Here is a 26,729-nt window from a genome sequence, read left to right as displayed (position 1 = left end):
AAGGCCACACAGAGAGACACTTCCATAATCCACAGAAGGCATAGCTATAGCTTGAACTGCCATCTTGAAGTCATTGATTGGCAGGAAGGGTTTCAACTTCCTCAGTGTGTTTATCTGGAAGTGTGCTCCCTTTGTTGCGCTGCTAATGTGTTTCCGCATATTGAGGTTGCAGTCAAGGGTTATACCCAATGATTTCGCTAAGTCCACAATCGTTGGTTGAACTTTGAATACAGTAAGATGTTCAAACCAGCATGCATTATGGGGACTTTGGCGGGTGGAGCTATTAGGAGGAATTCATTTTTTAGAACGTTCAATTTGAGATCGTTCTCTCCCAGGCATGTCTGGGTGTTCCTAAGTGATGTGTTAAGCAATTTAAGTCTTCTAGGGTGTGGATCTTAAGGTATAGTTGGGTATCGTCTGCGTACATGTGCTATTGCACGTTAGACGCTTGTAGCAATTCGTGAGTGGTTCCATTAATAAATTAAACAATGTCGGGGATAGAGAGGACCCTTACGGGACTCCCAACATTACTGGAACGGATTTCGACAGGGTGTTGTTGACCTTGAATTTTTTAGTCCGGTTTTGGAGAAAAGAGGTAAACCAGTTAAGCACTGACCATGATAGACTCATTCTATGTTTCAGAAGATCTATCAAGTTCTCGTGTTTGACCGAATCAAAGGCTGAGGGGAGGTCTAGTAGGAATGTACCGTTCTGATCAAGAATTTGTAGCGCATCGTCAATTATGAGTGTCATAGCTGATTCAGTGCTGTGACCTGCTCGAAAGCCTGATTGATGTTTGTTAAGAAGGTCAAAGTGATCAATATGTTTTGTCAATTGGTGGTGCACACATTTTTCCAATAGTTTGGCCAAGGTAGGAATATTGGAAGTAGGGCGACAGTTGTTTAGGTCCGTAGGGTCAGCTGTGGGTTTCTTTAGGATGGGTGATACCCATCAAACTTTGAGGGTGTCCGGGATGCAACCTTGTTGTAGTGAACTGTTAATGATTTTGGTCCAGAGAGGCAGACGCAATGGGGTTAAGTCTTTAACAACGTTTGTGGGGAGATGGTTGGTGAGGTGATTGGCAGGCTTCAGGGCACTGAGAATCTTGCCTATAGCTTCTTCAGTGTAAGTATTAAAGGATGACCAAGCTGCGTCATTTTTTAGGTCAAACTTTGAAGGGATATATTGTGACGCAATTGGGAGTAGTGGAGAGGTTTTCGTATGAGGACCCAAGTGTAAGATTAGGTCATTGAGGAGATCATTCTTGATGTTGTCAGTCTTCAGATTTAAGAAGGCAGAAATGTTTTCACAATTGGGTTGTGGACGGGCTATGTCTTGTAGCCGTTGAGGGGCATCCTTATATTGGGTTTTGATTAATTCAAAGAGTGTTTTTGGACGATTTCTTGCTTGGTCTAGTTGGTGGCTGAAGAAGTCTGCTTTAGTGCGCTTGATCTTTCTATAGTATGCATTTCTCTTTTTCCTTAGAATCTTGAGGTGCTTAGCGGATGGGACTGATCTCCAGGAGCGTTCAGAAGTTCTAAGAGAACTTCTATCCTTGTTAAGTAGACCATTGTACCAGGGCTTAGAGTCTTTCATGTACACTCTCTTTTGTTGGTGGGGGGCTACCTCGTTAATTATCGAGGTCATAGAATTGAGGTAGTGGTTAGTGAGATCATGTACGTTGGAAGAACCAGCAGGGGCAGAAGTAGATTGTAGCTGGAATGAGGTAATGTGTTAGGGTTGAGTTTTTTCAAGTCTCTTTTCCATTCCTTTGGTTTTGTGGATTGAACCGAATTAAGTTTCAATGTTTCCTTGATAAAGAAGGTGATGATATGGTCTGACCAATCACAGGGTTGGATCGACTCCAGTTGAATGGTATCACTTTTGGAGATTATTAAATCCAAGATTGAGCCTTTATTGTGAGTAAGGCTGTTGCACATTTGGGTGAGGTCTAGGGTCTTGAGGAAGCTTTTAAGACTATTGACCACTGTATCATTGTGGTCGTTCCATTGGAGATTGAAATTGCCAAGGAATATTTGGGTATTTTGCCGCCCGGTGTTCGTTGTGATCATATCCATGAGGTGTTTGGTGAAGAGGAGGTTGTCACCAGGTGGATGATAGATGATGTGTAACAAGCATAATGGTTTGCCATTGCTGTTGATGTCTAGGCATATGTATTGGCAAGAGGGGAATACAGGGGATATGGCACTGTTTACGGCGATGTTGCTACGGTGTATACATGCAATACCTCCCCCTGTCTAACCAATCACTGTGTAAGAAAGATTCCAATTGAATTGAATTAGGCTTTGTAAGGAAGATGTTCAATGTTAAATTGTTGATCCTTTGTTGCGAGTGGGTTTGTTACAGAATTGTGTAAGGTTCAGGTTCAGGTCAGTCAGCAAGGCTGTGAAGCTGTTGACTGCTGGATCATTCAGGTCGTTCCAATGTAGGTTGAAGTCTCATTTGATGGCAATGCTGATCCACAATTGTGCCAATGGTTTCCATGATTTGTTCTATAAAATCCAGATTGTCTCCTGGAAGATGGTATATTTTGTGCAGCTTGCATAGGGATCTGTTGTTGCATGAGATATCAAGGCATAGGTATTCGCAAGTGGGTAAGATGGGTTTTATGCATGTATGACTGATAAGTTGAGGCTGTGTATGTTGGCGATGCCTCCACCTGATCTATGGGGTCTATCTAGGCTTGTAAAACCATATTTAGGAGGGACTAGAATGTCCATGATAGGGGCAGAAGAGCCATTTAGAAGCCAGGTTTTGGTTAGTATTTGGAGGTCAAGATCATGTGTGAGGATCATGTCAGTTATATCTCCAGCATGTTTTGAGACAGATCTGCAGTTGATTGGCATGCATTTCAGTTGGGATTTGCAGTGAGGCTGAGTGTACGAGGTTAACTCGCTCTAGGTTATGTTTATTGACAGCTCTATGGATGAGCCTAGGGGCTCTGTGAGTGTTTGTCCTGATGACATGGATAGTTTCATGTTTATCCATTTTATGAGGGAATGTGGAGTTGTATGATAGGAGGAGGGTTTGATTTCGTTGTGGGATAGGGGAGCTTAACATCTAGTTGGTTGTGAAGGCGTGTTGGGATAGGGTTTTGTTCTACTAATCCAGTGCAAGGGCAGAGTGGAGCGAGAGGCCCGGAAGACACAAAGGTGTGTTCGAGTTATGGAGGGGTGGCTGGAGGGCTGGATATGTGTGGGAGTATACATCATGTGGTTCCTATTAGGACCCTAATAGTTGGTTGTCATAGTAGTGATGCGAGTGAGTTTATGTAGGTCTGCTTTGAGATCTTCTAAGCTTTTTGTAATCTCATCCAGTTTGGAAAATTAGGGATAGGGGTGGGTTTCCAGGTCTTGAGGCAGTGGACAAGGGGGCATAGAGGTGGAAGTGGTGCTTGGGCACCAATATAATGAGGGAGAAGGCATGGGAAGGTGTGGATTAAGGGTAGAAGTAAAGTCAGAATTAGGATGGGAAGAACTCGAGAGCTGGGTGCTGGGGCAAGCTAACAGAGAAACATTGGGAGTTATTAGAGGAGCAGCATTTGGAGGGACAGAGGTTTAGGGGGAGGTAGAGATGTAGAGTCGGAGAGGGTGGTTTTACTATGTAAATTCAATGTGGGATGAACCGGCGATCTAGAGTGGCAGGCAGTGGTTACAGACTCCATGGTGGATGGGAGTGAGTTGCAGATATCTAATAGGATAGGAAGGAGCGGAACAGCAGAGGAATATGACATCAACACCAATTTCTTGATGAACGGAAAAGCTTCTTCAAATAATTTATTGTGGCCATTCGATGCCTGGATGAGGAAAATGCCATTGTTGTATATGGTGATGGTGACTGCTGCTTTGCATGCCGAAGAAGGGGCTACCGATAGTTTGAGACCATGTGGAGTTTTTCTGGTTGTAGGGATTAAGAGCATTAAGAGCAGGCCTTTCTTTCATTGTGCTTGTCTATTTGTATAGAAAATGAGGTCACTTATTATCACTCCTTTGTTGGTGCAAAAGTAGGGGTCAGATACTAAGGTTTCTGGGAGAGATTTGAGGGGTCTGTGTTTTAGGGTCAAAGCTCCTTTTTTGATAGATTCCGGGGGTTATTTATTTTATAAGCAAACTGGCCCGATGGTTCCAAGGTGACGTTGGCAGTACTTTGTGGATCCATGTTGGAGAGTAGGTAGTGACGGGGGGTCGTATGTAGGGGGATGATATGAAAAGGTAAGAGGTTCCCAAGCTTGACTTTTCTCTTGGGAGATGGAGCAATTTTAAGATCTCTTGAAGTTGATAGTGAGGAGTTAATGGTAGTTGTTGGTGAATGTTTTGGGTTTGGGAGAACTCAAAAGCTGGTACTTGCTGGTGAATGGTAAGTGCTGGAGAGTGGTGAAGAGAATACCAATCCAAGATGGCTGCAGTTATGAGAGTTGGATTCTAATAGTAGTTCTTTAGATGTGACAGGCAAGTTAGCGTCCTTTCTTTGTGTTTTCTATTTTTACACTAACTGGGTGGTAAGTCATTCTTGACTGTTTGACTATTAGTGTATTTTGAGTCCTTTGTTGTTATTGCCCAGCCACCATTTTGAGTGGATCGGGCGAGGGAATTGCAAAATGGCGTACATTTCACAGGTTTCTACTTGTGCTTGTGTTCGCTGCACAAGGATCAATGCATCTATCCTGGCACAGTGCATATAGCAGTCCAAGTCTTCGATGCACCTGCAGCCGATACGGGTCATCGGAGACAGGCAGTGCAGTTGCTAAATCTAGGCTGTGCCTGCAGTACCGGGATCAGAGACACCCGAGAACCAGTAGCTGATCAGTGAGGTCAGGAGCAAGTCCTGTACCACCACAGGTCACGTGGATAATCATGGGGAGGGGGGGCAGGGAGTGGCATGCTGTGGACAGATGAGTCTGCAGCAAAGTCGCAAAGTTTCAACAAGGAAATTCGCATGAGGGAATGATAGGGTCAGCTCCGGATGGGCCGTTCAATCCAGACCAAGCTCTCAAGCAATCTTCCAGTGGGCAGACCAGAGCATTGATGTCACCCAGTGGACTGCAGCAGGAACGAGAGATGACAAGGACTGAGTCGCAAACCCTGGAAGACAGGGCAAAGTTGCATCAGCCAAACCGATATCAGGGTTTTCTAGGCTCCTTAGATGATGGGACATCTGGCGCAGGTATGGCTGTGGAGGAACGGTGATCAGATTCTTCAGGTCGGTGTGGACAACAAAGCCGGGTCATCAGCTGCGGGTCCCTAGAAGTGAGTAGAGTCATTTTATGATGACTGAAGCAATCAGTCTGTATTCCTTGTTGCAGTGAAAGATTTAAAGTTGGTGGGTGTCAGGGTATCCAGCGGGATATTTATAAGTTAAAATTCCTAACTCCGGGAGCTTCCCTTTGGAGCTCCAGCTCGTTGGCCCTCTTGCCAAATTGATTTGTGCAGATCCTGTTGTCGCAGACAATGATCTCTCTTACCTTTTGTTGCAAGAGTGATCAGAACTGAAATTCTGTTGTCAGGGGTGTCCAATAAATTCTAGATTTAGACAAGTGGCTAGTAGGCTTCTAGCCACAGCACCTAATCAGTCCCTGAAATGACCACATCCGGGGGGGGGGGAGGTGTCACCTTTTCTACGCAGCAACAGATATACTTTTTCACTGAAATTATGATAAACATTGTGTTGAAAGTAAAATATCACTTTCATGTCTTTATCAGGAGAAGTCATCTTATCATTTATTGTTACTTCATATAGTGACTCCAATATATTGGATTCTTTTACAAAATATTGAAAATAACAATTGGCTAATCTTGCAATGAAACTTGGATCTAGAAAAGATCACAGGGCTTGCAAGAAACCCCTAGCAGCACAAACAAAGGCATAAATAAAGTTACATATCCCCAATCTTGCAATCTGAAGTCCAGTTAGTAAAAGTAAAAGGATACACTGTAGATATTCTTGTGCTTTGAGTAAACTGTGTACTCTTTCTCCTTAATGTGTCAAGTCAAATTGACAAAGAAAAGAAATTGGAGCTGATAGAATGCTAAAGCTGCTTATATGTTGAGAAGTTTAGGAGATGCCGGTTTACAATGTCTACTCTATTTGTCTGCATATGACAGTACAGAGTTATAGTTCGATAACTTATGCTTCGTGGAATAATGAAGACATAACACTCACTCTGGTGAAATGCTGCAGTCCTCAGAACCTGAAAGGAAGAGAAACAATGTCAATAAAAACAGACCAGATGGAGATCTCTGAAAGCATTTGCACATTTTACAAGAGTCTAGTCAAAGTATTAACCTGGAATAAACTTGTTTCCAGAAAATCGACTGCCACAGTATGGTGAAGGTAAATATATGTTGATTAGTATAATATTTACTATACTTAACTCAAATCTATGTACCTTGATGATGAATCTTCAAGTTATATAGATGTGAATTTACCCATTATTATGACATATATCTCACACATAACTACAATTTCGGATATCAGGTAACCAGTGTCAGACCATGAGACAATGGCTGACTTCTGTTACCATTTATGCCATAACGTAGATGATATGTAGGTTTAGGAACAAAAACCAAAAGATATTTAATTACCTATATTTAAACTTCCATATTTAGTCTATCGTATTTATGATTTAAGCGGCCTTCATTAAGGTAGGGTGTCTGTTATTATCACCTTCACCTATCCACCCCATAATTCAAAATGGCACCTCCCAGGTTTGGCACTTCTGTTGCCCCCATAGGAATAAATAAAAGAGCCATCTCCATCTCAGCACTCACACGAGTGCACCATTATCCAGTTTTAGAATGTAATACTTCACCTGTTAGTGCATGAAGCCATAAAGCACAACACAGCCCCCTAGCCACGCTACTGTAACACTTTATGCTCTTGCCACTTTTTCTCTTTAAGTTATTCCAGCATAGTGGTCCACTATTATCCTTAAAACCAATAATTAAAAAATGTACTTCACTCAAAGTCACTTAAAACTAGTGGTGGGTAGGAAACTCTGCTCCTTGAGTGGAGTATTTTGAGTTTCAGAAAAATGCAGCCAACCGCCGTGTGGTGGATTATTTTCTCACGCTTGTCTTTCCAACAGTACATTGGCAAGTGTGAGCAAGAAAATCCAGCGCTAGATTGTCTCCTGGTGAGATTTGTCAACGCGGGAGGTGTCGCAGGTGTCTACCACTGGTGTTGAGAAAGCTACCCCTCGTGGCGGGAAAGCTGCATTTCAAGTACAAAATCGACCGAGCAGCAGAAAGAAATAGCACCCTCTGACATGCCACGAGGTACCGTTTGTGTGGTACAAGCTCCCAGCAAAAAAATCAGCTCGAGCCGCTTGTTTTTAGGTAACTCTGCGGAACGCCATGGAGTGAATCTCCAAGTTCCGCACACCCCTATGGAAAAACCTGTTTGTTCTAACTCAGCTTAGTCTCAATCCTCCAGGCAGTAACGTTTGGGTCCGCTGCAGAATACCCTCATGTGTGATGAACACGCCATAATAACATAGCAACTTAAAGTAATGTTACATAACATAATATAGCCTATTCAGAATTACTTTGTTTCAAGTTCTCGCCACTCAATGCTTTATCTAGAGGGTTTAGCCCAGTACCTTGGAAAAACATCAGGTATGAAGAGGCAATGATTATATACCTGCAGAGATCCAAGGGCTTGTAATTGTGAAAGACCGTGACCAGGATTCATAACTTTGGGTTGTTACTCCGTTCCTTGTGGATCCCTGGTAGCAGCTCTGTCCCGGCTGCTTCTCCACTGTCACTCGGCCTCCAGCATTGGTGAGTCTGCAAGCATTAATAGCAGCTCGGCAGATAGAAGAGTCCTGAGGAGAGAGAAACCTCCTATTCAGAAGAGATTTTATCATTACCTCGTTTGTGTTCTAGCCAACATTTGTTTCTTATATGAAATAACCAGGACCTGAAAAACTCGGAGTCATCTTGCCAACCCTACGGCGATTGAGGGGAAATCAAATATAAATGCTACAAGTGCTCAAAGTTTGACACATTTAGAATACTGGAATGTCAGAGCTCCATTTGAGACAATGAAGTGACTCAGGACTAATGATGGCTGGTGTAAGCCTTCTGCTCCAACATTCAAATGTTTGTCTTGCTTTTAATCACTATTCAGTTTAGAACATTCTACCCTGGGGAGAGGAATGTTCTAATAGCATTATAGCCTTTCTGTCTCCGAATCTCCCACGTTATAGTCCCTCACCTGTGGCTCAGGCCGGTAACTTGGGCTCAGGGCCTTTTATAACCAGTATAGCCCTTGGCAGCAAACCAATAAGGCTATATTGCAGGTAGGAATTTACAACATACACAAAAAAGGAATAATGAGAGACTGGAACATCCACTTCTGCTGAAATCTATGCTGTTGATTCACATAGATATAGACTAAATAAAGAACTTAGGCCAGATGTGCTAACATTAGGAATTGCCATTTACAATTTGAGATTCTTACCGAATCACAATTTGGAAACAGCAATTCCTAAAGTGGTAAACAATTATCTTTAGAATAGCGATTTCTAGAGGGGGTTCGTAAATTGACTTACCTTATGAATATTAATGAGGTAGTCGCAATTTGAGACCCAAGAGGTCTCACAGCAATCACATGGATGGTGGCCTCCTGGGGTCAGCAGACCACCATGTCTGCCCTGTCTGTCAAAGCTTTTTTTGTTGTTTTTTAAATACAGCCTGTTTTTCCTAAAGGAAAATAGGATGTGTTTGGATTTTTTTTTTACTTTTAAGCCTCATTTTCCAAGAGTAGACAGTGGTCTACAACAAATATTTTTTTTTACATTTCCAACGAGGAAGGGGTCCCTTGCGGACCCCTTCCCATTTACAAATAAGTTACAAATTTACAAATAGGTTACGACCCCCTCCGAGCTGTTGGTTAAATAGTAATGATTTGGACCAGAAATCGGTTGCAAAACATTATTAGATAAAAGTGTGAATCGGAATTTGGAAGGGATGCCCTAAACACACCCCTTCCAAATACCGAATCTCAAACTCAATCTTTTATTCCGTAACAGGTTACTGATTCGCAATTCGACTTTTGTACACAAAGAAAAGCATTTTTGTGGTAAAAACGGCCTGATTCTGTGAATCGGGCTGTTTGCAACCTTAAAAAAGCTTCGTACCTGTAGCCTAAAATTTAGCATCAAATGTAAAATCTTCATCATGATGAATTTGTTTGGAGGAACGATTTATATATTGATATTAGATTAATGACTTCTGCTCCTCCATCCACATCATTGTTCTGGCATCATGCAGCAGAAATGACCTATCACTACAGAAAAGGCACCATAATATCATTTACAGAGTATTATCTGACATACTTCGTATCCTGAAATTTGTCTACAAAAATAATGCCTCATTGGAGTTACCATTAGGAAATATACATCCAATAAAACAACAGTTCTGTAAACAATATTGAAAACATATATTTATGTCATATGATGTTTCTGCTTTGATATTCTGACATGGGACGTGGGCGTGGACGTGGACGTGGGACACCCCCGCGCCGCACGGCCACCAGCTGCTGCGTGTGCCCCATTGCCTTGCCCTCTGCCTCGCTGCCTGCCTCGCTGCCGGCTGCCGGCTGACTCTGCTGTTGTTTGTTTTGGTTTTGTTTTTACCGTCATTTGTGCCTGTTATTATTTTCTTTGTGCCCGTGTTAGCGTCCTGATCTCCATTTGTGCCTGCTGTATTTTTATTGGTGTTTTGTGCCCGTGTTAGCGTTTCCTTCCTGTTTGCCCGCCTACCTCGCCGCCCTCCGTCTTCCCTCCCCGCTCCCCGCTTCCCGCCACCACCTCTGACCCCGCCCCTTTTTTCCTTCTGTTCCCTCCCCGCTCCCGCCTCCCAGCTGCTCCGCCCACCCGCGCAGTTCGCCTTATATGGCGACCGTGCGAACGCGCAGCGGTCACGCGCAGCGGGCGCGCCGATTGTGCGCCGAAGGCGCACCAAAGGTAAGCCCGTCTATGCCCGTCCGCGCCTGGACCGCGCCCAGTGCCAGGACCCCTGGATCTCGAAGACCCCGGCCGACCCGCCAGACGTACTCCGCCGCCACCCTCATCGCACTCAACACCGGCCGGCTCCCAGAATGCCATCAAGCCACACCACGACGCACCCACGGACCTTTCAGCTGCCACGCCTGCAAATTCACCTGCATCCGGACCTGCCTCGCACCAGCAGCCGCCAAGTCGAACACCAGCAGCACCCACCTCAAGTGCATCCTGCTCAACACCCGCTCCGTCCACAGACACGCCATCGAACTCTGGAACCTCCTAGACGCCACAGCCCCTGACGTTGCCTTCCTCACTGAGACCTGGATGAACGCCTCTTCAGCTTCCGACATCGCCATCGCTATCCCGGAGGGCTACAAGATCGTCCGGAGGGACCGCAACGCCAACCAGATGGGAGGAGGCATCGCCATCATCCACAGGAACACCATCCGTCTCACGACCAGCACCGACAACACCCTGACCACCGCCGAACACCTGCATTTCCAGATCCACACCGACCCGAACACCACCCTCAGAGGCACCCTGATCTACCGACCCCCGGGACCACGCACACAATTCAGCGAGGACATCGCCGACTTCGTCAGCCCGCATGCCCTCCCCTCCGCCGACTACATCCTCCTGGGGGACCTCAACTTCCACCTGGAGAACAACAACGACCGCAACACCAGCACCCTGCTCGACAACCTCGCCAATCTGGGACTCAAGCAGCTGGTGTCCACCCCCACCCACCTCGCCGGACACACACTCGACGCAGTCTTCTCTTCCTGCACAGACATCGACTTCAGCCACGCCACAGAGCTTCAATGGACGGACCACAGCTGCGTCCACTTCACCTTCAAGAGAACGACGACCCACCACCACCAGCAACAGGCCGCCCGCAGAAGCTGGAACAAGATCACAGCAGACCAGCTCGCCACCTCCCTGAGCCAGCACCCTCCTGCCAGCTCAGCGAACCCCAGCCAGGCCGCCGACAACCTCACGAAGTGGATCAGCAACTGCGCGGACGAACTCGCCCCGCTGAGGACCCCGCCCAGCAGACCCGGCAGCAAGAAAGCCCCGTGGTTCACCGACGAACTCAAGAGCTCCAAGAAGAACTGCCGAGCCCTCGAGAAAGTCTGGAGAAGGGATCCTACACCGGACAACAGGACCACCTTCAAGCTGGCCACCCGGAAGCACCACCAGCTGATCCGCGCCGCCAAGAAAACTGCTTTCAAGGACCGGCTGGACAACAACGCACACAACTGCAAGGAACTCTTCAACATCGTGAAAGAGCTATCCAACCCCAGCGCAGGAAACAACGACATCACCCCATCGCAAGACCTCTGCAACTCCCTCGCTTCATACTTCCACAACAAGATCGCGGACATACACAACAGCTTCAACAACCAACCAACGCACACCAAGACCGAACAACCACCCCTCACCACCACCCTCCACGCCTGGACCCCGATCAGCACCGAAGACACCATCCGCACGATGAACTCCATCCACTCCGGATCACCGACCGACCCCTGCCCTCACCACGTCTTCAACAAGGCTGACGCTGTCATCGCACCCCACCTGCGAGACATCATCAACACATCCTTCGACACCGCCACCTTCCCTGAGAGCTGGAAGCACGCCGAACTCAGCGCTCTACTCAAGAAACCCACAGCGAACCCCACCGAACTCAAGAATTACCGCCCCATCTCGCTCCTCCCGTTTCCAGCCAAAGTCATCGAGAAGACCGTCAACAAGCAGATGGCCGCCTTCCTCGAGACGAATGGATCCCTCGACCCCTCACAGTCCGGCTTCCGAGCCAATCACAGCACCGAGACCACCCTCATCACCGCCACCGATGACATTCGAGCCCGGATGGACAACGGAGAAACAGCGGCCCTCATCCTCCTAGACCTCTCCGCAGCATTCGACACTGTCTGCCACCGCACCCTAGTACAGCGCCTCAGCAACGTCGGAATCCAGGACAAGGCGCTGGAATGGATCATCTCCTTCCTCGACGGAAGAACACAGAGAGTCCGTCTACCACCGTACAAGTCAGAGGCCACCGAAGTCATCTGCGGCGTCCCTCAAGGATCCTCACTGAGCCCCACCCTCTTCAACGTCTACATGAGCCCCCTCGCGGCCATCGCACGCCAACACAACCTCAACATAATCTCCTACGCCGACGACACCCAGCTGATCCTCTCCCTGACCAACGACCCCGCCGCCGCCAGAGCCAACCTGCACGAAGGGATGAAAGAGGTAGCCGAGTGGATGACGACCAGCCGCCTGAAACTGAACTCGGACAAGACGGAGGTCCTCATCCTGGGCTCCTCACCCTCCGCCTGAGACGACTCCTGGTGGCCTCCCGCCCTGGGCACCGCACCCAAACCGACAGACCATGCACGCAACCTGGGCTTCATCCTGGACTCCTCCCTCTCCATGACCAGGCAAGTCAACAACGTCTCCTCGGCGTGCTTCAACATCCTACGCATGCTACGGAAGATCTTCTGGTGGATCCCCACCGAGACCAGGAAGACCGTCACCCAGGCCCTCGTCACCAGCCGACTGGACTACGGCAACGCCCTCTACGCCGGTACCACCGCCAAGCTCCAGAAGAGACTCCAGCGGATCCAGAACGCCTCAGCCAGACTCATCCTCGACATCCCACGAACCAGCCACATCTCCGGACATCTGAGAGACCTGCACTGGCTCCCCGTCAACAAAAGAATCACCTTCCGCCTCCTCACCCACGCACACAAAGCCCTACACGACCAAGGCCCGAGCTACCTCAACAGCCGAATCAACTTCTACGCTCCCAAACGCCACCTCCGATCAGCCAACCACGCCCTTGCCGCCGTCCCCCGCATCCGAAGAGCGACTACAGGAGGAAGGTCCTTCTCCTACCTGGCCGCCAAGACCTGGAACTCCCTCCCGACCGACCTGCGCCTGACCCAAGACCACCTCTCCTTCAGGAAGAAGCTGAAGACCTGGCTGTTCGAGCAGTAGCGGCACCCCCCCACCCCCAGCGCCTTGAGACCCTACGGGTATGTAGTGCGCTCTATAAATGTCATTGATTGATTGATTGATTGATTGACATACAACCACTTCTGCCTTGGTGGCGAGATCACTCAAATATGTTCAGCTAATACTGATCATCTGAAGACCAGTTAACTCGCTTGTTAAAAAAGAATATTATCAACCAAGTAGGACTAAACTGATTCATTCATTTTAATGATTACTGTAAGATAAAAATCTAAAACATTGCCACTTTTATACAATAAAATACAATATTTGTTTTCACACATACAAACTATTACAAAATATATTTAAGTCATATCCTTGTACAAGAACCATAGGATATCGGACTTAACATTATTGCCACATAGATACATAAAAGACAATAACATACTAATACCTACTACAGGAACTGAATAGCACCCTCTATTGTCTAGATTAGAAGTGTGCAAATTTACTTAAGTGAGTTACAAATCACAATATTTTGTGAATTATAGCTCTGAATGGTGGAAAACATGAGGTCCTACCATGTTATCCCCCATTCTGAGGTGCAGAACATGGATTTGGGAGGAAACACCACACTGAGTAAATTCAACGCCTGGCAGTATCAGTATTTACGGGGTGTGGTATCACCTCCACAAATAACAGTCCTCTCTGAATAAGGGCATAGGATGAGATCCAGTATAAGAGAGGCTAGTCCAACAAGTGGATTAATAGATACATTTTGACCACCATTTCAGCATCACAGGCCTATTGACTGAACTCAAAATAGAAGCCTGAGAGTAAAGCACATGGAACCTGATTTGGCTCCATCCCCTCTCTTCAACAGAAAGAGAAAATTTTGTTAGCCTAAATTTTGGTAATCTCTAATGCTACTAAAACATGTTTCCCAGCAACTTCAAGCACTGATAATTGGAGAGAAGCATTAACTCACAGAAAGCAACACCAGTTGGGAGTTTTGTTCTGGTACATACCTAGTACTTTCAGTGTCTGTCTAGAGCACTGATCCCAAGTCACAGCATCTTGGGTCCTGAGGCAGCAGAAGGCAGTGATGCTTTCCTAACTGGCTTTGGGGGGCTTGCTGGGAGTAATACCTGAATAGAAAACTTGTTTTTTTGGCAACATCACCCAAGCTAGTGATACAGAGAATATACTTTGAACAAAAACTAATCACAAAACTCCTAAATGTGAAAATCCATCATTACTGCAAGTGCCGAGGCGGACCCCCAGACTTGTCAACTAGGGAAATTGCCCATTGTTGGAAAGACCCTTCTATAGCGATCATTGTAATGAGCCTATTGATAAAATATAGGGCCTGATTTAGAATTTGGCAGATGGGTTACTCCAACACAAATGTGGTCCATATCCTGTCTGTTGTGCCATAGAATATAATGCGCAGGTAATAAGGTGGAAGAGATATCCACCATGTTTTAGACAGAGTAATCCATCCACAAAACTCACTGCTTCAGGTATCAACAGTGTCAAACTTCACAGGGAGGGTCATTGCTTGTAAGCCAAAATAGTGTCTCCTGAGTCAGATACCCAGGTCAAAGAATAACAATCCACTAGCATGGTCACAGACTTCACATACGTCCTGGCCTATAGATGAATTGCCATATCCTGCAAGTCAAACTCAGCTCTGCCACAGTTGGTTTGGTTAAAGAACTGGAAAAAAAGTAGACAGGGACCAAAAAGGAGACTATCACAGACTTAAATCATAGCAATGGCAGCTCTGCAGCGTGCAACAAATGGGACATTATTCCATTAGCTTTGTCTCACAAATATGATAATGTATCACTGTGGTTGAAGGCATTAGAGGGTCCTGTAAAGTCTCTTAAATTGCATGATCCATAGAAAGCAGGGCCGCAACTATTATTGCCTATTGAGTTTTTATTTTTGCAGGGGTTATGCTACCTGATAGAAGCTAAAAGCACTGAAAGTCATAAATAGGGAGTCATGACAAATCGCCTAGAAAGTGCACAAGAGAGTCAATGTCAACCATCCAAACATGGTAAGTTGAACCGGCAGTTTAGTGTCATTCACCAGTTGTTGTTTCTTGACCCAGAGCCACTCATAGTTATGTGATGACCTTTGTCTGATCATGTTAATATTGATTATAATGTTCTAGTATTCATGTAGCAGAAACAACTATCATTGAATACAAGAGTTGGAACCCATGCTCCAGTACAATTGTGTAAAACAATAACAATCACTTTAAAACAAAATCTTGTGATGACCTTCCTCACATACTGCTTTGTCCTCCAACAGAGTATTTTGATCCCAAGATTCAAAGACTTTCTATTATCATAATACCACCAACATGCATTGGCTCCTGGTAACCAACCCAATTCTATTTAAAACTTCCTATTTGCCATCTCACTCTGTTCTTCTCCCCTATAGTCTACGTGGATCTCTTTGGTCTCACAATTTCTTCATTCTGCAACACATCTACACCTCTTGCAGCCACTTTGCAACTAAACTTTGGAACAAACTCTCAACATGCGATCAGATTGCTACTTTTTTCCACACTAAAATCTCGGATATTTATACAGCTCTCCAGAGTCATAATCTTACCCATGTCCCCTATCCCTCCTTAGATCATCCCTCAGCCTCCAAAGATATCTTGACCAACTTTCCTCTTCTCTCGACTGAGACACTGGACAAATTACTAGACTCAACCAAGTCTGGCTCCCCTCTGGATCCCTGTCCCCTTAAAATCCTTAAAAATTGCAGGGACACTCTACTTCCCCCTTTGTTGGAAGTTATGAATAGAGCCATCTCCAGTGGTGAGTTCCCAGCCCCTTGGAAGACTGCCATCGTTAAGCCTCTTTTAAAAAAGGCCTCCTTGGATCCTGGGATTCTGAAGAACTTTCGCCCTATTTCTCTTCTTCCCGCTCCAGCTAAGATGTTGGAGGCTCATTTAAACCACCATCTTAGCGCTTTTTTAGATAAGACCTGCCTGCTTGACCCATCTCAGCATGGCTTTCGAAAGGCACACAGTACAGAGTCAGCCCTTACAGTGGTGGTCAATAATATCCGCGCCAAGGTTGATAGTGGTCAGACCACTCTTCTGATCCTACTCGACCTTACGGCAGCATTTGACACCCTGTCCCCCACCATTCTGGCCGCCCGCCTCAGTGAGACGGGGGTGAAGGGGCTGGCTCTCAGTCTCCTCACTTCTTTTCTTAACCATCGGGAGCAAAGGGTCAAACTGGGTGACTTCCTTTCCAATGCCATGCCTTTGCAATGTGGGGTACCACAGGGCTCCGCTTTGAGCCCCACATTGTTCAACATCTACGTGGCCCCACTTGCTAGACTTGTAAGAACTTTTGGACTGGAAGTGCTTTCACACGCCGACGACACCCAGATTATGGTCTCCCTGTCCCACTCTGTCGAGACCACGGCCCTAAATTTCCGAAACTGTATGGAAGATGTGGCAGGCTGGATGGCCTCGAATTTTCTTAAATTGAATGGGGAGAAAACGGAGATCTTGATCTTCGGGGGAAATAAGGAGATCTGGTCAGATGATTGGTGGCCCCAGACACTTGGATCCTGTCCCCAGCCTTCCTTATCTGCCCGTAACCTGGGAGTCATTTTTGACACCTCACTTGCTTTTGATAAGCAAGTAGAACTGTTGCAACCTGCTGTGGGGTCTTAAGGATCCTAAGAAAACTTACTCTTTACCTTTCTCCTGCTGCCCGGAAACAGGTGGCAGTTGCCCTTCTACCCTCGCGACTGGACTACTGCAATGCTCTTTACCTTGGCATGAGCACTAAACTACTCCATCGCCTGCAGGTCATCCAGAACGCGGTAGCAAGATTCGTTGTCAATGCCCCCAGACGTTCCTCCAGGCCAGGATCAGGAGAAACCTTCACTGGCTCCCGGTGTATGCCAGAATAAAATTTAAAATTCTGACCATCACCCACAAGGCTCTTCACGGTGCTGGCGCTGAGGGCATCAGGACCTTAGTGTCGACCTATATCCCAGGCAGGGCACTACGCTCCTCCGGTCAGTATCTGTTGTCTATTCCCCGAGTTGCCAAGGCGAGATGGGGTGGTAAGGCATTCTCCTCACTAGCCCCCAGACTTTGGAACGAGCTCCCCCTGGAACTCAGGGGCCAGGATTCCCTGCTGCTCTTCAGAAAGGGCCTCAAAACCCTGCTCTTTACTGAAGCCTACTCTTAGGCTTCCTCTTACCTCCTTTTCATTTCAGTACCTGGCTTTTTTATTCCATCTTTTGCGCCTTGACGCCTTTGGGCAAAGTAGCGCTTGTATAAATCGCCTTTCAATCAATCAATCAATCAATCAATCAATCAATCAATCAATCAATCAATCTCCTTTAGTAAAGGACGCCTTTGGGCAACAGCAAGATCTATAAATAAAACAATATTTCAGCTTCTATCTGTACTGCTACTGCCAATGGCATTTTCTTCATATTCATACATCATGACCGAAATCTATTCTCAGATACCTCTGACAAGTTTGTATTAGAGAGAACTTTGCTCCATTCTGAAGTCTCTGGGTGACGGTAACTATGTATTATGGTCCATCCTTGTTAGATTGCCATGGCCCTGCAGATTTTTCTTTGCTTACAATCTCTTATGAAGCTTTCTTCTACTATTGCAGGCTTTAATTGATTCCTAAATTCTCGGACCTTAGACCTAAAAACCTATTGAATGGTAACTACTACTTTATCTATGTTTGGACATTTACGATTATTTTCCTCCGTGGTGGTGACTATTGAATAAAGTTTTGGCAATACCTTTGGCCATTTGATTGTTTTATAGATTGAGCTCTTTGAAATCACGTTTTTTTTATAGCAGTAACCCATCACATAATCCAAGGTTAAGCCTTAGGTTTAGGCTTTGATGAGCTGTCATATAATTTAAAAAAATGTATGTTGTATTTGTCTAACATGAACCTAGGGAAAAGGCTGTGTAGTGCCGTACAGGGTCAAAGGTAAAGATGCAGTCAATGAGTGATTCAGGGAAGGCTAGGTTGTAAGAATGGATGTGGACTGTCACTTCATCGTAATGTTCTTTGGATTTGGCCAAAACCTGTGAGGACTGCACTGAAAACCTTTGATTTCTTTAAAAAAAAAATAGAAATAAAGAGCGAAAGAAACAAAATAGATGGTATTTTAGATATGACAGCTCCATTGGGAGAAAGATTCCTGATTAGCTGTCACACTCATGAGTGTTTCAATACTTCCTTTACTTCCACAAAATACATCATCGAGGAAGACGTGTATAGAAAACATATCTGACAGCACAACGGTCTTACAGCAGTGTAGATACCAGTTCCCCATACTTTGACATCCTGAGCCAGACATCCTGCAGGGCACAGAACCCTAGAACGAAAGAGAAATAACCATGTCACTGCTATTCATGCATTTATCACCAGAATAAGTAGATGTGTCTGCTTGTCCGACAATGTTTTATCTTGCCACCTAGCATATAAGTAAGGCTCTGGGTTGTCTTTTCTGCATATAAATACTAAAAAAAAACAATCTATTGTCAGCCAGCCAGAATTACTTTATTCGTTTAATATAAATTTTATCATAAAAGTTCAAATATACATTACAGATAAAAACTTCAAAAGAGAGCAGTTCATTCATATCGATAAGTAAGTGATTTCCTGGTTTTTATAGACATACACAAAAAGGAAGCAACACTGTAACAGTTTAAAGGGTCAGGCAGCATTCAAAGAAAGAATAGGGCCAGGCAACATTGTCTAAAATTATGCTTACGCACAAGGGGAGTTAAAAACCTTTCCCGATCATTACAATAAAATTTACAGAAGAAGAAAATGTGCAAATCCGTTTGGCGTGAGAGATCATCACATGGACAGCAAGGGAGGGTATTAGTAGAGTAAATACCAGTGGGATGGCCCAACATGCAGGAGATGTAATTAAGGCAAAACCTTAGGTGAATAAGTCTATGTCGAGGGATTGTTAGGAACTCCAAATAGGATGGTTTCCCCTCAACCTTCAATGTATTCCTTAACAGTCGGTTTACTACAGTTTACATTTATTCTCACATTATTAGCAACGGTTAAAAAATGAGTTAAAAAACTTTTTCACCTTAGTTGCACATTTTCCTGGGAATTCAAAAAGGCTACCTAGATCTAGGGTATGTAGAGTATTTTTCACATACTTTAGCCATTAAATATCATCTTTATGTTCTAGAGATAAACAATCCCATATTATCTGCTTTGTAAGGGACACAATATCTCTGCGCCATGTTGAGTGCCATAGGAGAATGGGTGCTACGTTTATCGAATCAGTTATATTGGGGATACTTAACTCTTGTTGTAATTTGAAGTTGGAACATGTAATAGGCAGGCTCATCATTGATTTCCAAAAACAATCCTCTATTGTTTGTGTCCCCTTTACATTAATCCCTTCCGTGCTCCCGTCGGCCGTTGGCCCTCACTCCCGCACCCTATGCAGCTACTGCACTGGATTTGGCCCCATAAATCTTCCTTAAAAAATCTGGGTTTCTTGTTCCCAACTTTTTTGAAAATGAACGAATGACATTTATTGTCTTTTCAAGCACGGTCCTACGATTCTCTACCATACTTATCCAGGATGCCTTATATTCAAAGGTTACCCCGTAGGTACGAACAACTCTGCCTGGACCACTTTGCAATCAGAAATAAAAAAGGACGGGGGATTTTTAAACTTTTGACCTGTAATTAAAACAAATGATTTAGATTCATTTATATAAATATCCAGACTTTTCATAAAATCTACATACGTATTTAACAATTTTTGGAGCGCCCTACCTATTCGGGCAATTAAAACTCCATCATCTGCATATAATAAAATCGGGATGGACATCTTGTTTATTCTGGGAACATCTACAGCTGATTCTAGCAGTTTAGACTCCACCCCATTTGTATATAACGAAAACAGAAAGGGTGCAAGGATGCATCATTGGCAAACTCCTCTGGTAACTGGAAACCATCTGGTGCACTCTCCCTGTAGACAGTACCTTACACATGCTTCAGCTTTCGAGTACAACTGTCTTATAAAGGTAATTATTTCCTGGTCTACCACCCTTTCCCTCATGATCCTCCATAGATGGGATGGGAGACGCATTCAAAGGCTGCGCTAAGATCCATGAAGGCCATAAATAATTTACCCTTCCTAGCATGGGTGTACTTAGCTATAAGGAGACTCTACCTTTTCTGAAGCCATATTGTGCCAGGATCAGGATGGCTTGGCAGGCCTCAATTGTAGACTGTAGATCCTGATTTGGATCTAAGCATATTGCGATTTCATTCTTTCTGCTTGTAACTACCTAGGAAATGAGAACAGTCTTATCAATACCTTTCCACTTACGAGTGATCCCATTCTTTCTTGTTATAGTGGGTTTTATATGTGAGAAATTAGGGCCATGTATACCCGACCAGTTCATAAACCAGGTTACGGCTGCATGATCGCTGAAATACAGAAATACAGCTTTCCTGTTGTTAAGCGTTCCTCCTAATCTAGCTGAGACTAATAAGGAGCTGTATAGGGAGGAACACAAGGTTTCTACCGGGAGGCCAGTGGATTCCGATCAGGGGTTCATAACCTCCAAACCTTATAAAAATAAGTTTATTTAGGGCATTCCCATAGTGGTTATGGGTGAAGTGAATATTACATCATCCATCCTCATCTGTAAAGCCACAGTTTGGAGTTAGTGCGAGGGGGCAGGGGTGTGCTTAAAAATCACATATCCACAGCACTGTCGGATCTTCCCTACATAAACCATATATCCTGTTCTTATTTTCCTCCACTGTGGCAACAACTTTGTGCATTTGAACCCCAAATAGATTATTATAAAAGTTCATCTGCAATATAGTGTTACCTTCTGGACCTTTAGGGTTTAACATATTAAAATATTGACATTCATTATAAGATGATAAAACTTCAAATCTCTGGTTATTCTTTAAAAATGTCACAATCCTGCCCTTCTCCCTTCCAGCAGATAAGGCAATTTCGGTGGTATAATATGACCTGTGTCCATCTATGCTAAAAGGACCCACTGCCCAGGTCTCTTTGAGAAAATAAAACCTGCTTGAATTAACTGCCTAGTAATATTTACTAATAGTGTGCTGTGAAAATAGTGTGCACCAACACAAACACATTAGGAAATGCTTTGCACATGCATGCACTAATGCTAAGACTAATGCATGAAAGACAAGGCATAATTTTTGTTCTGCTTCAAAAAATTAATAAAAATAATGCTGTCTTTGCACATTAATGCTCTTGCTAGGAAACAAAACATTGGGTTAGTGCAAATGGTGAGAGATAAACAGTGAGAAGTACATTTTGTGAAACTAATAATGTCTGTGTTTTTATTCATTGAAGAGAAAAGTATGGGCCTATATTTCTGCATGAATCCTAAAGAGTTAAATGGACAAATATGAGATATTATGCTGAAAATCGAGCTCTGACAGAGAGTAGAGAGAAGTGGCGGAGGGTAACATTCATAACGTTCATAAAGTCTTTGTTTTTTCTGCCAAGTAATGAAAAGATGGTCATGCGAACGGGAGGAAATATACAAACTTCTTCTGTAGAAAACGACAGCAATGAACAATGAATGTGTAGTGATTTGCAACATGTTATTTACCAAAGGAAATGTGAAGTCATCGGACATGGCTAATGTAATATAAAATATGAAAGACAGAGAGCGTTAAGCAAAGATGATCATGACTATGGTGGTGTGATAGAACACTCCCCGAATCAGCCAATGAGAGACTGAGTTTTCGTAAATGTTTCAACTACTGTGGGGTGGGCATGTAGGCTTTAGGGTATAACTGGGGTGCCCTATGAGGTGTGGTTAAGGTCGCAGAGGCGCAGTTGGGAAGAAGCTTAGAGGGAGATTGTCACAGTCCGTCGGTTTGCTGCGGCCTACCTGTTTCCTGTTCCTGACTTATAACCAGTTTCCTGATTATCTTTGTTCTCTGAATCTGTCTCAGGGAACCCCTTCTATTCCTGTGGACAGGGGGTGGTATTTCTCTATTTCCTTAGGTTAGTATTAGCTAAATGATCCATACTTTTCATAATATCTTGCAAATGTATTTTGTCTCTTCGCCTATCAACTCCTTTATGTGCATTTATTCATTTTGATATGAATTTGACATTGTTTGCATTGATATGTTCTCTCTCTCTGTGTGATTAATGCATTATTTGCCTTGTAATTCTATACATGTTTGAACTCATATTTGTACATTATTTGGAGATAAAAACTATAAATCTTACATTAATTTTGTGTTTTTTTATTTAGTGAGATAGATAGATAGATAGATAGATAAATAGTTTTATTATTACCATCAACTTCTCAACTTTAGGTCCGTCGACCAGAGGAAAGAAGTTTGATGTGCAGGCTCAGTTAGGTATTTAGAGTGTTAGATACGAGTCTGTATAATGAACCACTGATTTCATTAGTGTTCATTTAATGTTGAAACTAAATACAGTGTCATTCAGTTGATTATGTGGGGTAAAAGTGTATGGGCCCGTGTTTTGTTGTGATATTATTGATTATCGATCCCTGATTGGCACTGGATCAGTGTAATATGACTTGTATCCATCTGTGCTAACAGGACCCACTGCCCAGGTCTCTTGCAGGCATATTAAATCAAAAATGTGACTGTACTTTAACCAATCCTTATCCAAGAATTTCGCCCCACAGTCCTGCAATGTTCCATGTAATAGCTGTAAAGGTATGCTTGTCCTTTGGAGGGGGAACTTCATCAGTCAAGCTTTCCCGAGATGCCCCATTACATTATAGGATTCCTCCCTTGTACTTAGTCATTCACAAGCCTCTCTGAACATCAGTGCCTTAAATTGATTTGACGTGGGTAATAAAGGGGTGGTATTTTCTCTCTGTTGTAGATGTGAATGAAACCCAGCTCCACTAATGGTGAAATCTTGAGCCCTATTTCTGATCTGATTGTACCTTGGTGATGCATTGACGGTTTATAAAAGAATCCGAGGGGAAGAGCAAATATTTGTGTCGATTCTGAGGGGTTATTAGGTAATAGATTTTTTGCCATGACTGGGGATTTCAAGGTTAGTGACCACACAGTCCCCTGTGATAGATTTAGTTGGCTTCCCAAACCAAGAAACCCTGCCCGCCATTAAAATGTTGCAATGACCCTCAACCTGTCCATGTCCAGTTGTTATCTTCACTTATCTGTAAATATTAAAGAAATCATGGAATTTGCTGATCATGTCAGTGCCTGTCCATGTTGGTAATCATGGCAGTCCGGCCAATGCTGAAAATATCGGCAGGGTGGGTGGGATGTCAATATATCACGGTCAAAATACAGACCTGCAAACAAATGCAATTCATTCTATCAACTATCACATTCAGGTAAGTATATATTTTATCTTCTTATTGCTTCATCCACTTACCTGCATGATACATTGGTGAATGATACAGTAGTTTTGCAAGTCGATATGATATCTTGACTGCAATATAGTGACGTAACACTTATTGACGACAGAGACTTATAAAAAAGATGACATTTCCTAATGCTTCTTAAATAGTTGCAGATCAGTGCATGTGGTTGTACTAGAATCCTATTGTTTTAGGTGATTAGCCTGGTTAGTCTGATATCACAGCGTAAACTGTCTGTGAGAACTTATGAAATAAATATACCTTACATGATACTACGTAGGGAGGGTATTTGTGTTCATCAGAACTTTTTAGCCATTCCTTTCTCAGAACATCATTCACTTTCTAGATCAGACCCCATAGGGAGTGTATACAGAATGTGTCAATGGTTCCACCCCCTTCAGCCATTGCACATGAGGAGCTACAGCAAAGGAGCTCCTTTCCAGCTTGTCTCCAGTCCCACCACTTACTCAGCTTGCAGGGAAACCTGAGGGAGCTTAATCAAAAGTATTCCCCAGAGTAGGATGCTTATCATCATACCAGTCATCAGCAAAGTGCATGTTCTTTGCATAGCTTCATGACGGTGGTCTTGACACGCTAGGTTTGAATAGATGTGCGTCCAACAGGGCTCTATAAAGTGCCTCAAAAGAATGGGGTCAAACTGCCTATGTTGCATTAGTGGAGAAAACATGCAGTCATGGCTCTGGAAAGACAGACTGTTATCACTACCAAATATCTAGGTAGTTTAAGTCTGTATTAATACTTCAGGAATACAAACACTACTCCATAGGACAACCCTATCTTTTTATGTGTGGAGTTTTCTTCACTGACTGCAGAGTCTCCACACTCGTAAACTTACTATGAAATGCAGTTTTGTGAACACTAAAAAAGTGTAAACTTACACAAACGTGTAAGTTTACCTTTGTGAATTAGGCCCAGTCTTTCCCTGTTTTCTTCCTGACTCCTTATTAGTGGTCCACAGTTCTGCTCATAAGTGAAAACTAAGACATGGATCTTTCTTAAATTCTCCACTATGCTGGCTTTGTCTAAATATCTCTTAAATATATTTTCTTTCCATTTCACCTGGTGGGACACACCCACTTACCCATCACCACCTTGTAACATGGTGGGGCACACCCACCTGCCTTGATGCTGTGGGCAGTTGTTGAGCTGTATAAATTTAAAATCAAATCAAAGCAAAATCAAATCACCAGGATCTCACTTCTTCACTACACAGTGGAAACATCCTCAACCACTCATCTCCTTTTTATATGGCAGATATTCACTATTAAACCAAACACCTGACTCCACTTATGCCTCTTCGTCCATGTACATGTACCACACTCAGCCTTTTGAGGATATTGCTCCTATGGGGTGGTATAGTGTACTGTAAACACATGAAGAGGCACATTTATACAGGATCTGGCTAGAGGCTGTAGTCCTATTGGCCCCGAATGTAGAGATGGGGCCATCCTCAATGTTCTCTGCTGTCTTCAAACATATTCTTACAAGTGCAATCAACTTAATGTGGGTCTTTGAGGAGATGGGTACCGACAGAATCGTCTGGGATGTCTCGGCAGTTAGTGTGATCCATAGGTCAGGACAATAGTCATTGGCTACCAGAATGTAGGCACAGGGAGTAAGTAGGTTTAAGCGGATGAACAATGGAAGGCTTTGCTTTTTTTGCCTTTACTTGCACACCTGACGGGGGCACACAACTTTACATGGAGTGGGCTAGACTGGAGGAAGAGGGGGGTGGTTGATAGGGAAATGGGTAGCGTGTTTTTTAGATCTGCTTTCAAACAGCTTTAGCTGCCAGTCACGATCTCTTTCTATCACAAAAGACACACACTCTAAACGGCACACAATATGCAACAAATGTTCCTACTCAAGGGGTCTTTCGGTCACCCCTCTTCAGACATTAGCATGTTTGGGTGAGACCCCTAAGGGTGCTGGCTTCATGAACTGTATGATAGCCGGGTGAGAGTTTCACTCCTATTTTCTGTTTATATTTTTTTTTAAGAAAAAGATTATATGCAAAATAATTCAGTGGTGCTACGCTGCTACGTGTGCTGTTGACTCACGTTAATTAACAAGCACCATATAACAAGCCTATAGACTTGAATGCAGTGTGCACTGTTCACTTTAACAAACTTTAAAAATGTTTTAATCACAATATTAAACACACTTTACTCATTTCTTTAATCTAACTCAATAAATCGTTAGTTTATACTCTTACTTCATTGTATTTGGTACCATATTTTCAATACCTCATACATGTGCTAACCAAAATGTTCTAAATCATAAGTTTCCTTAATACTTTTTTCACGTCATTATATAATTGTGGCATTCCATAAAATACATAAGATGCACATCCAGATGTTTCCTCTTCAATTGGCAGCGCAATGTGATATTTAAAAAAAGGTATAGCTTTGATTGAAAGTTCCACCATAATTATTGAAGGAAGTTAAGGGTTAAAGGTAAACAAAAATGTTTTGGTAACTTCCTTGTCTGCAAAAAGCAACATCCTGGATATTAGAGTTTCTGGTTTAGTGATGGTTCTCCGGGAGGCAAGTCTTGCTAAGTTCGTACAAGTTTCAAGTATAGTTGCTTCTGAGCCTCAGCCTTTGATGTGCCTCTTTGTTTCTGGGACTCAAAATGTCTTTTAAACTGAAGGTTAATTCTAAAAGTCATTCCCAAATACGTATATCCATTCATAGTTTCCACCTCTTGTCCCTCTAACCGCCATCTTGACCTTATCCTTCTCATTCTTTTCATAAACATCATTGCATTTATTTTTATTTCATCTATTTTCAATTCATTGGAAACACAATAGCTAGCAAATTCATTCAATTGTCTATGTAAACCGACTGGGGTGAGATCAATTAAGACAGTATCATCTGCGTAAAACATGTTCCTTGCCCAATTTTGGTGGGAATGGCCTGATCATTCCAAAATATTTTGGGGCATCAACAAAATATATGAAGAACAACATAGTTGCCAATATGCATCCCTGTGTCTTAGTCCATTTGGTGTATCTATTTTCCTTGAAAACTAGCCATTATTTCCCAGTTAGCCCCTGTCCAAGAGCCTTTACGCAGACTAATTATTAATTTCAATAACTCTGATACGATACCCCATTCATTAATTTCTTCCATAGTTGTGTCCTATTTATGGTATCAAACACCATTGAAAGATCAATATACATAACATACGGCAATTGGTTATGCATTAAAACATATTTTTCTGAAAGTAGATTTGATAAAAAGCACCCATTAATAGTAGTATAACCTTTCC

General features: G+C 43.6%; 1 protein-coding gene across 1 annotated transcript in view; it reads right to left on the bottom strand.

Moving 5' to 3' along the window:
* Positions 1–26,729, bottom strand: part of LOC147747769 (uncharacterized) — an 802,967-nt gene that overhangs the window by 21,986 nt on the left and 754,252 nt on the right. The window contains exons 70-72 of the mRNA XM_086926120.1: positions 18,325–18,391; positions 7,660–7,843; positions 6,181–6,208 (exon numbers count right to left, since the gene is read on the bottom strand). Coding sequence (XP_086782246.1) covers positions 6,181–6,208; positions 7,660–7,843; positions 18,325–18,391 — 279 coding nt within the window. The remainder of the gene's footprint in view (positions 1–6,180; positions 6,209–7,659; positions 7,844–18,324; positions 18,392–26,729) is intronic.

Source organism: Lissotriton vulgaris, chromosome 1_1, assembly GCF_964263255.1.
Source record: "Lissotriton vulgaris chromosome 1_1, aLisVul1.2, whole genome shotgun sequence".
NCBI lineage: Eukaryota > Metazoa > Chordata > Amphibia > Caudata > Salamandridae > Lissotriton > Lissotriton vulgaris.
Note: the sequence above shows the minus strand (reverse complement) of the source record. Positions and strands in the feature narration are given on the sequence as shown.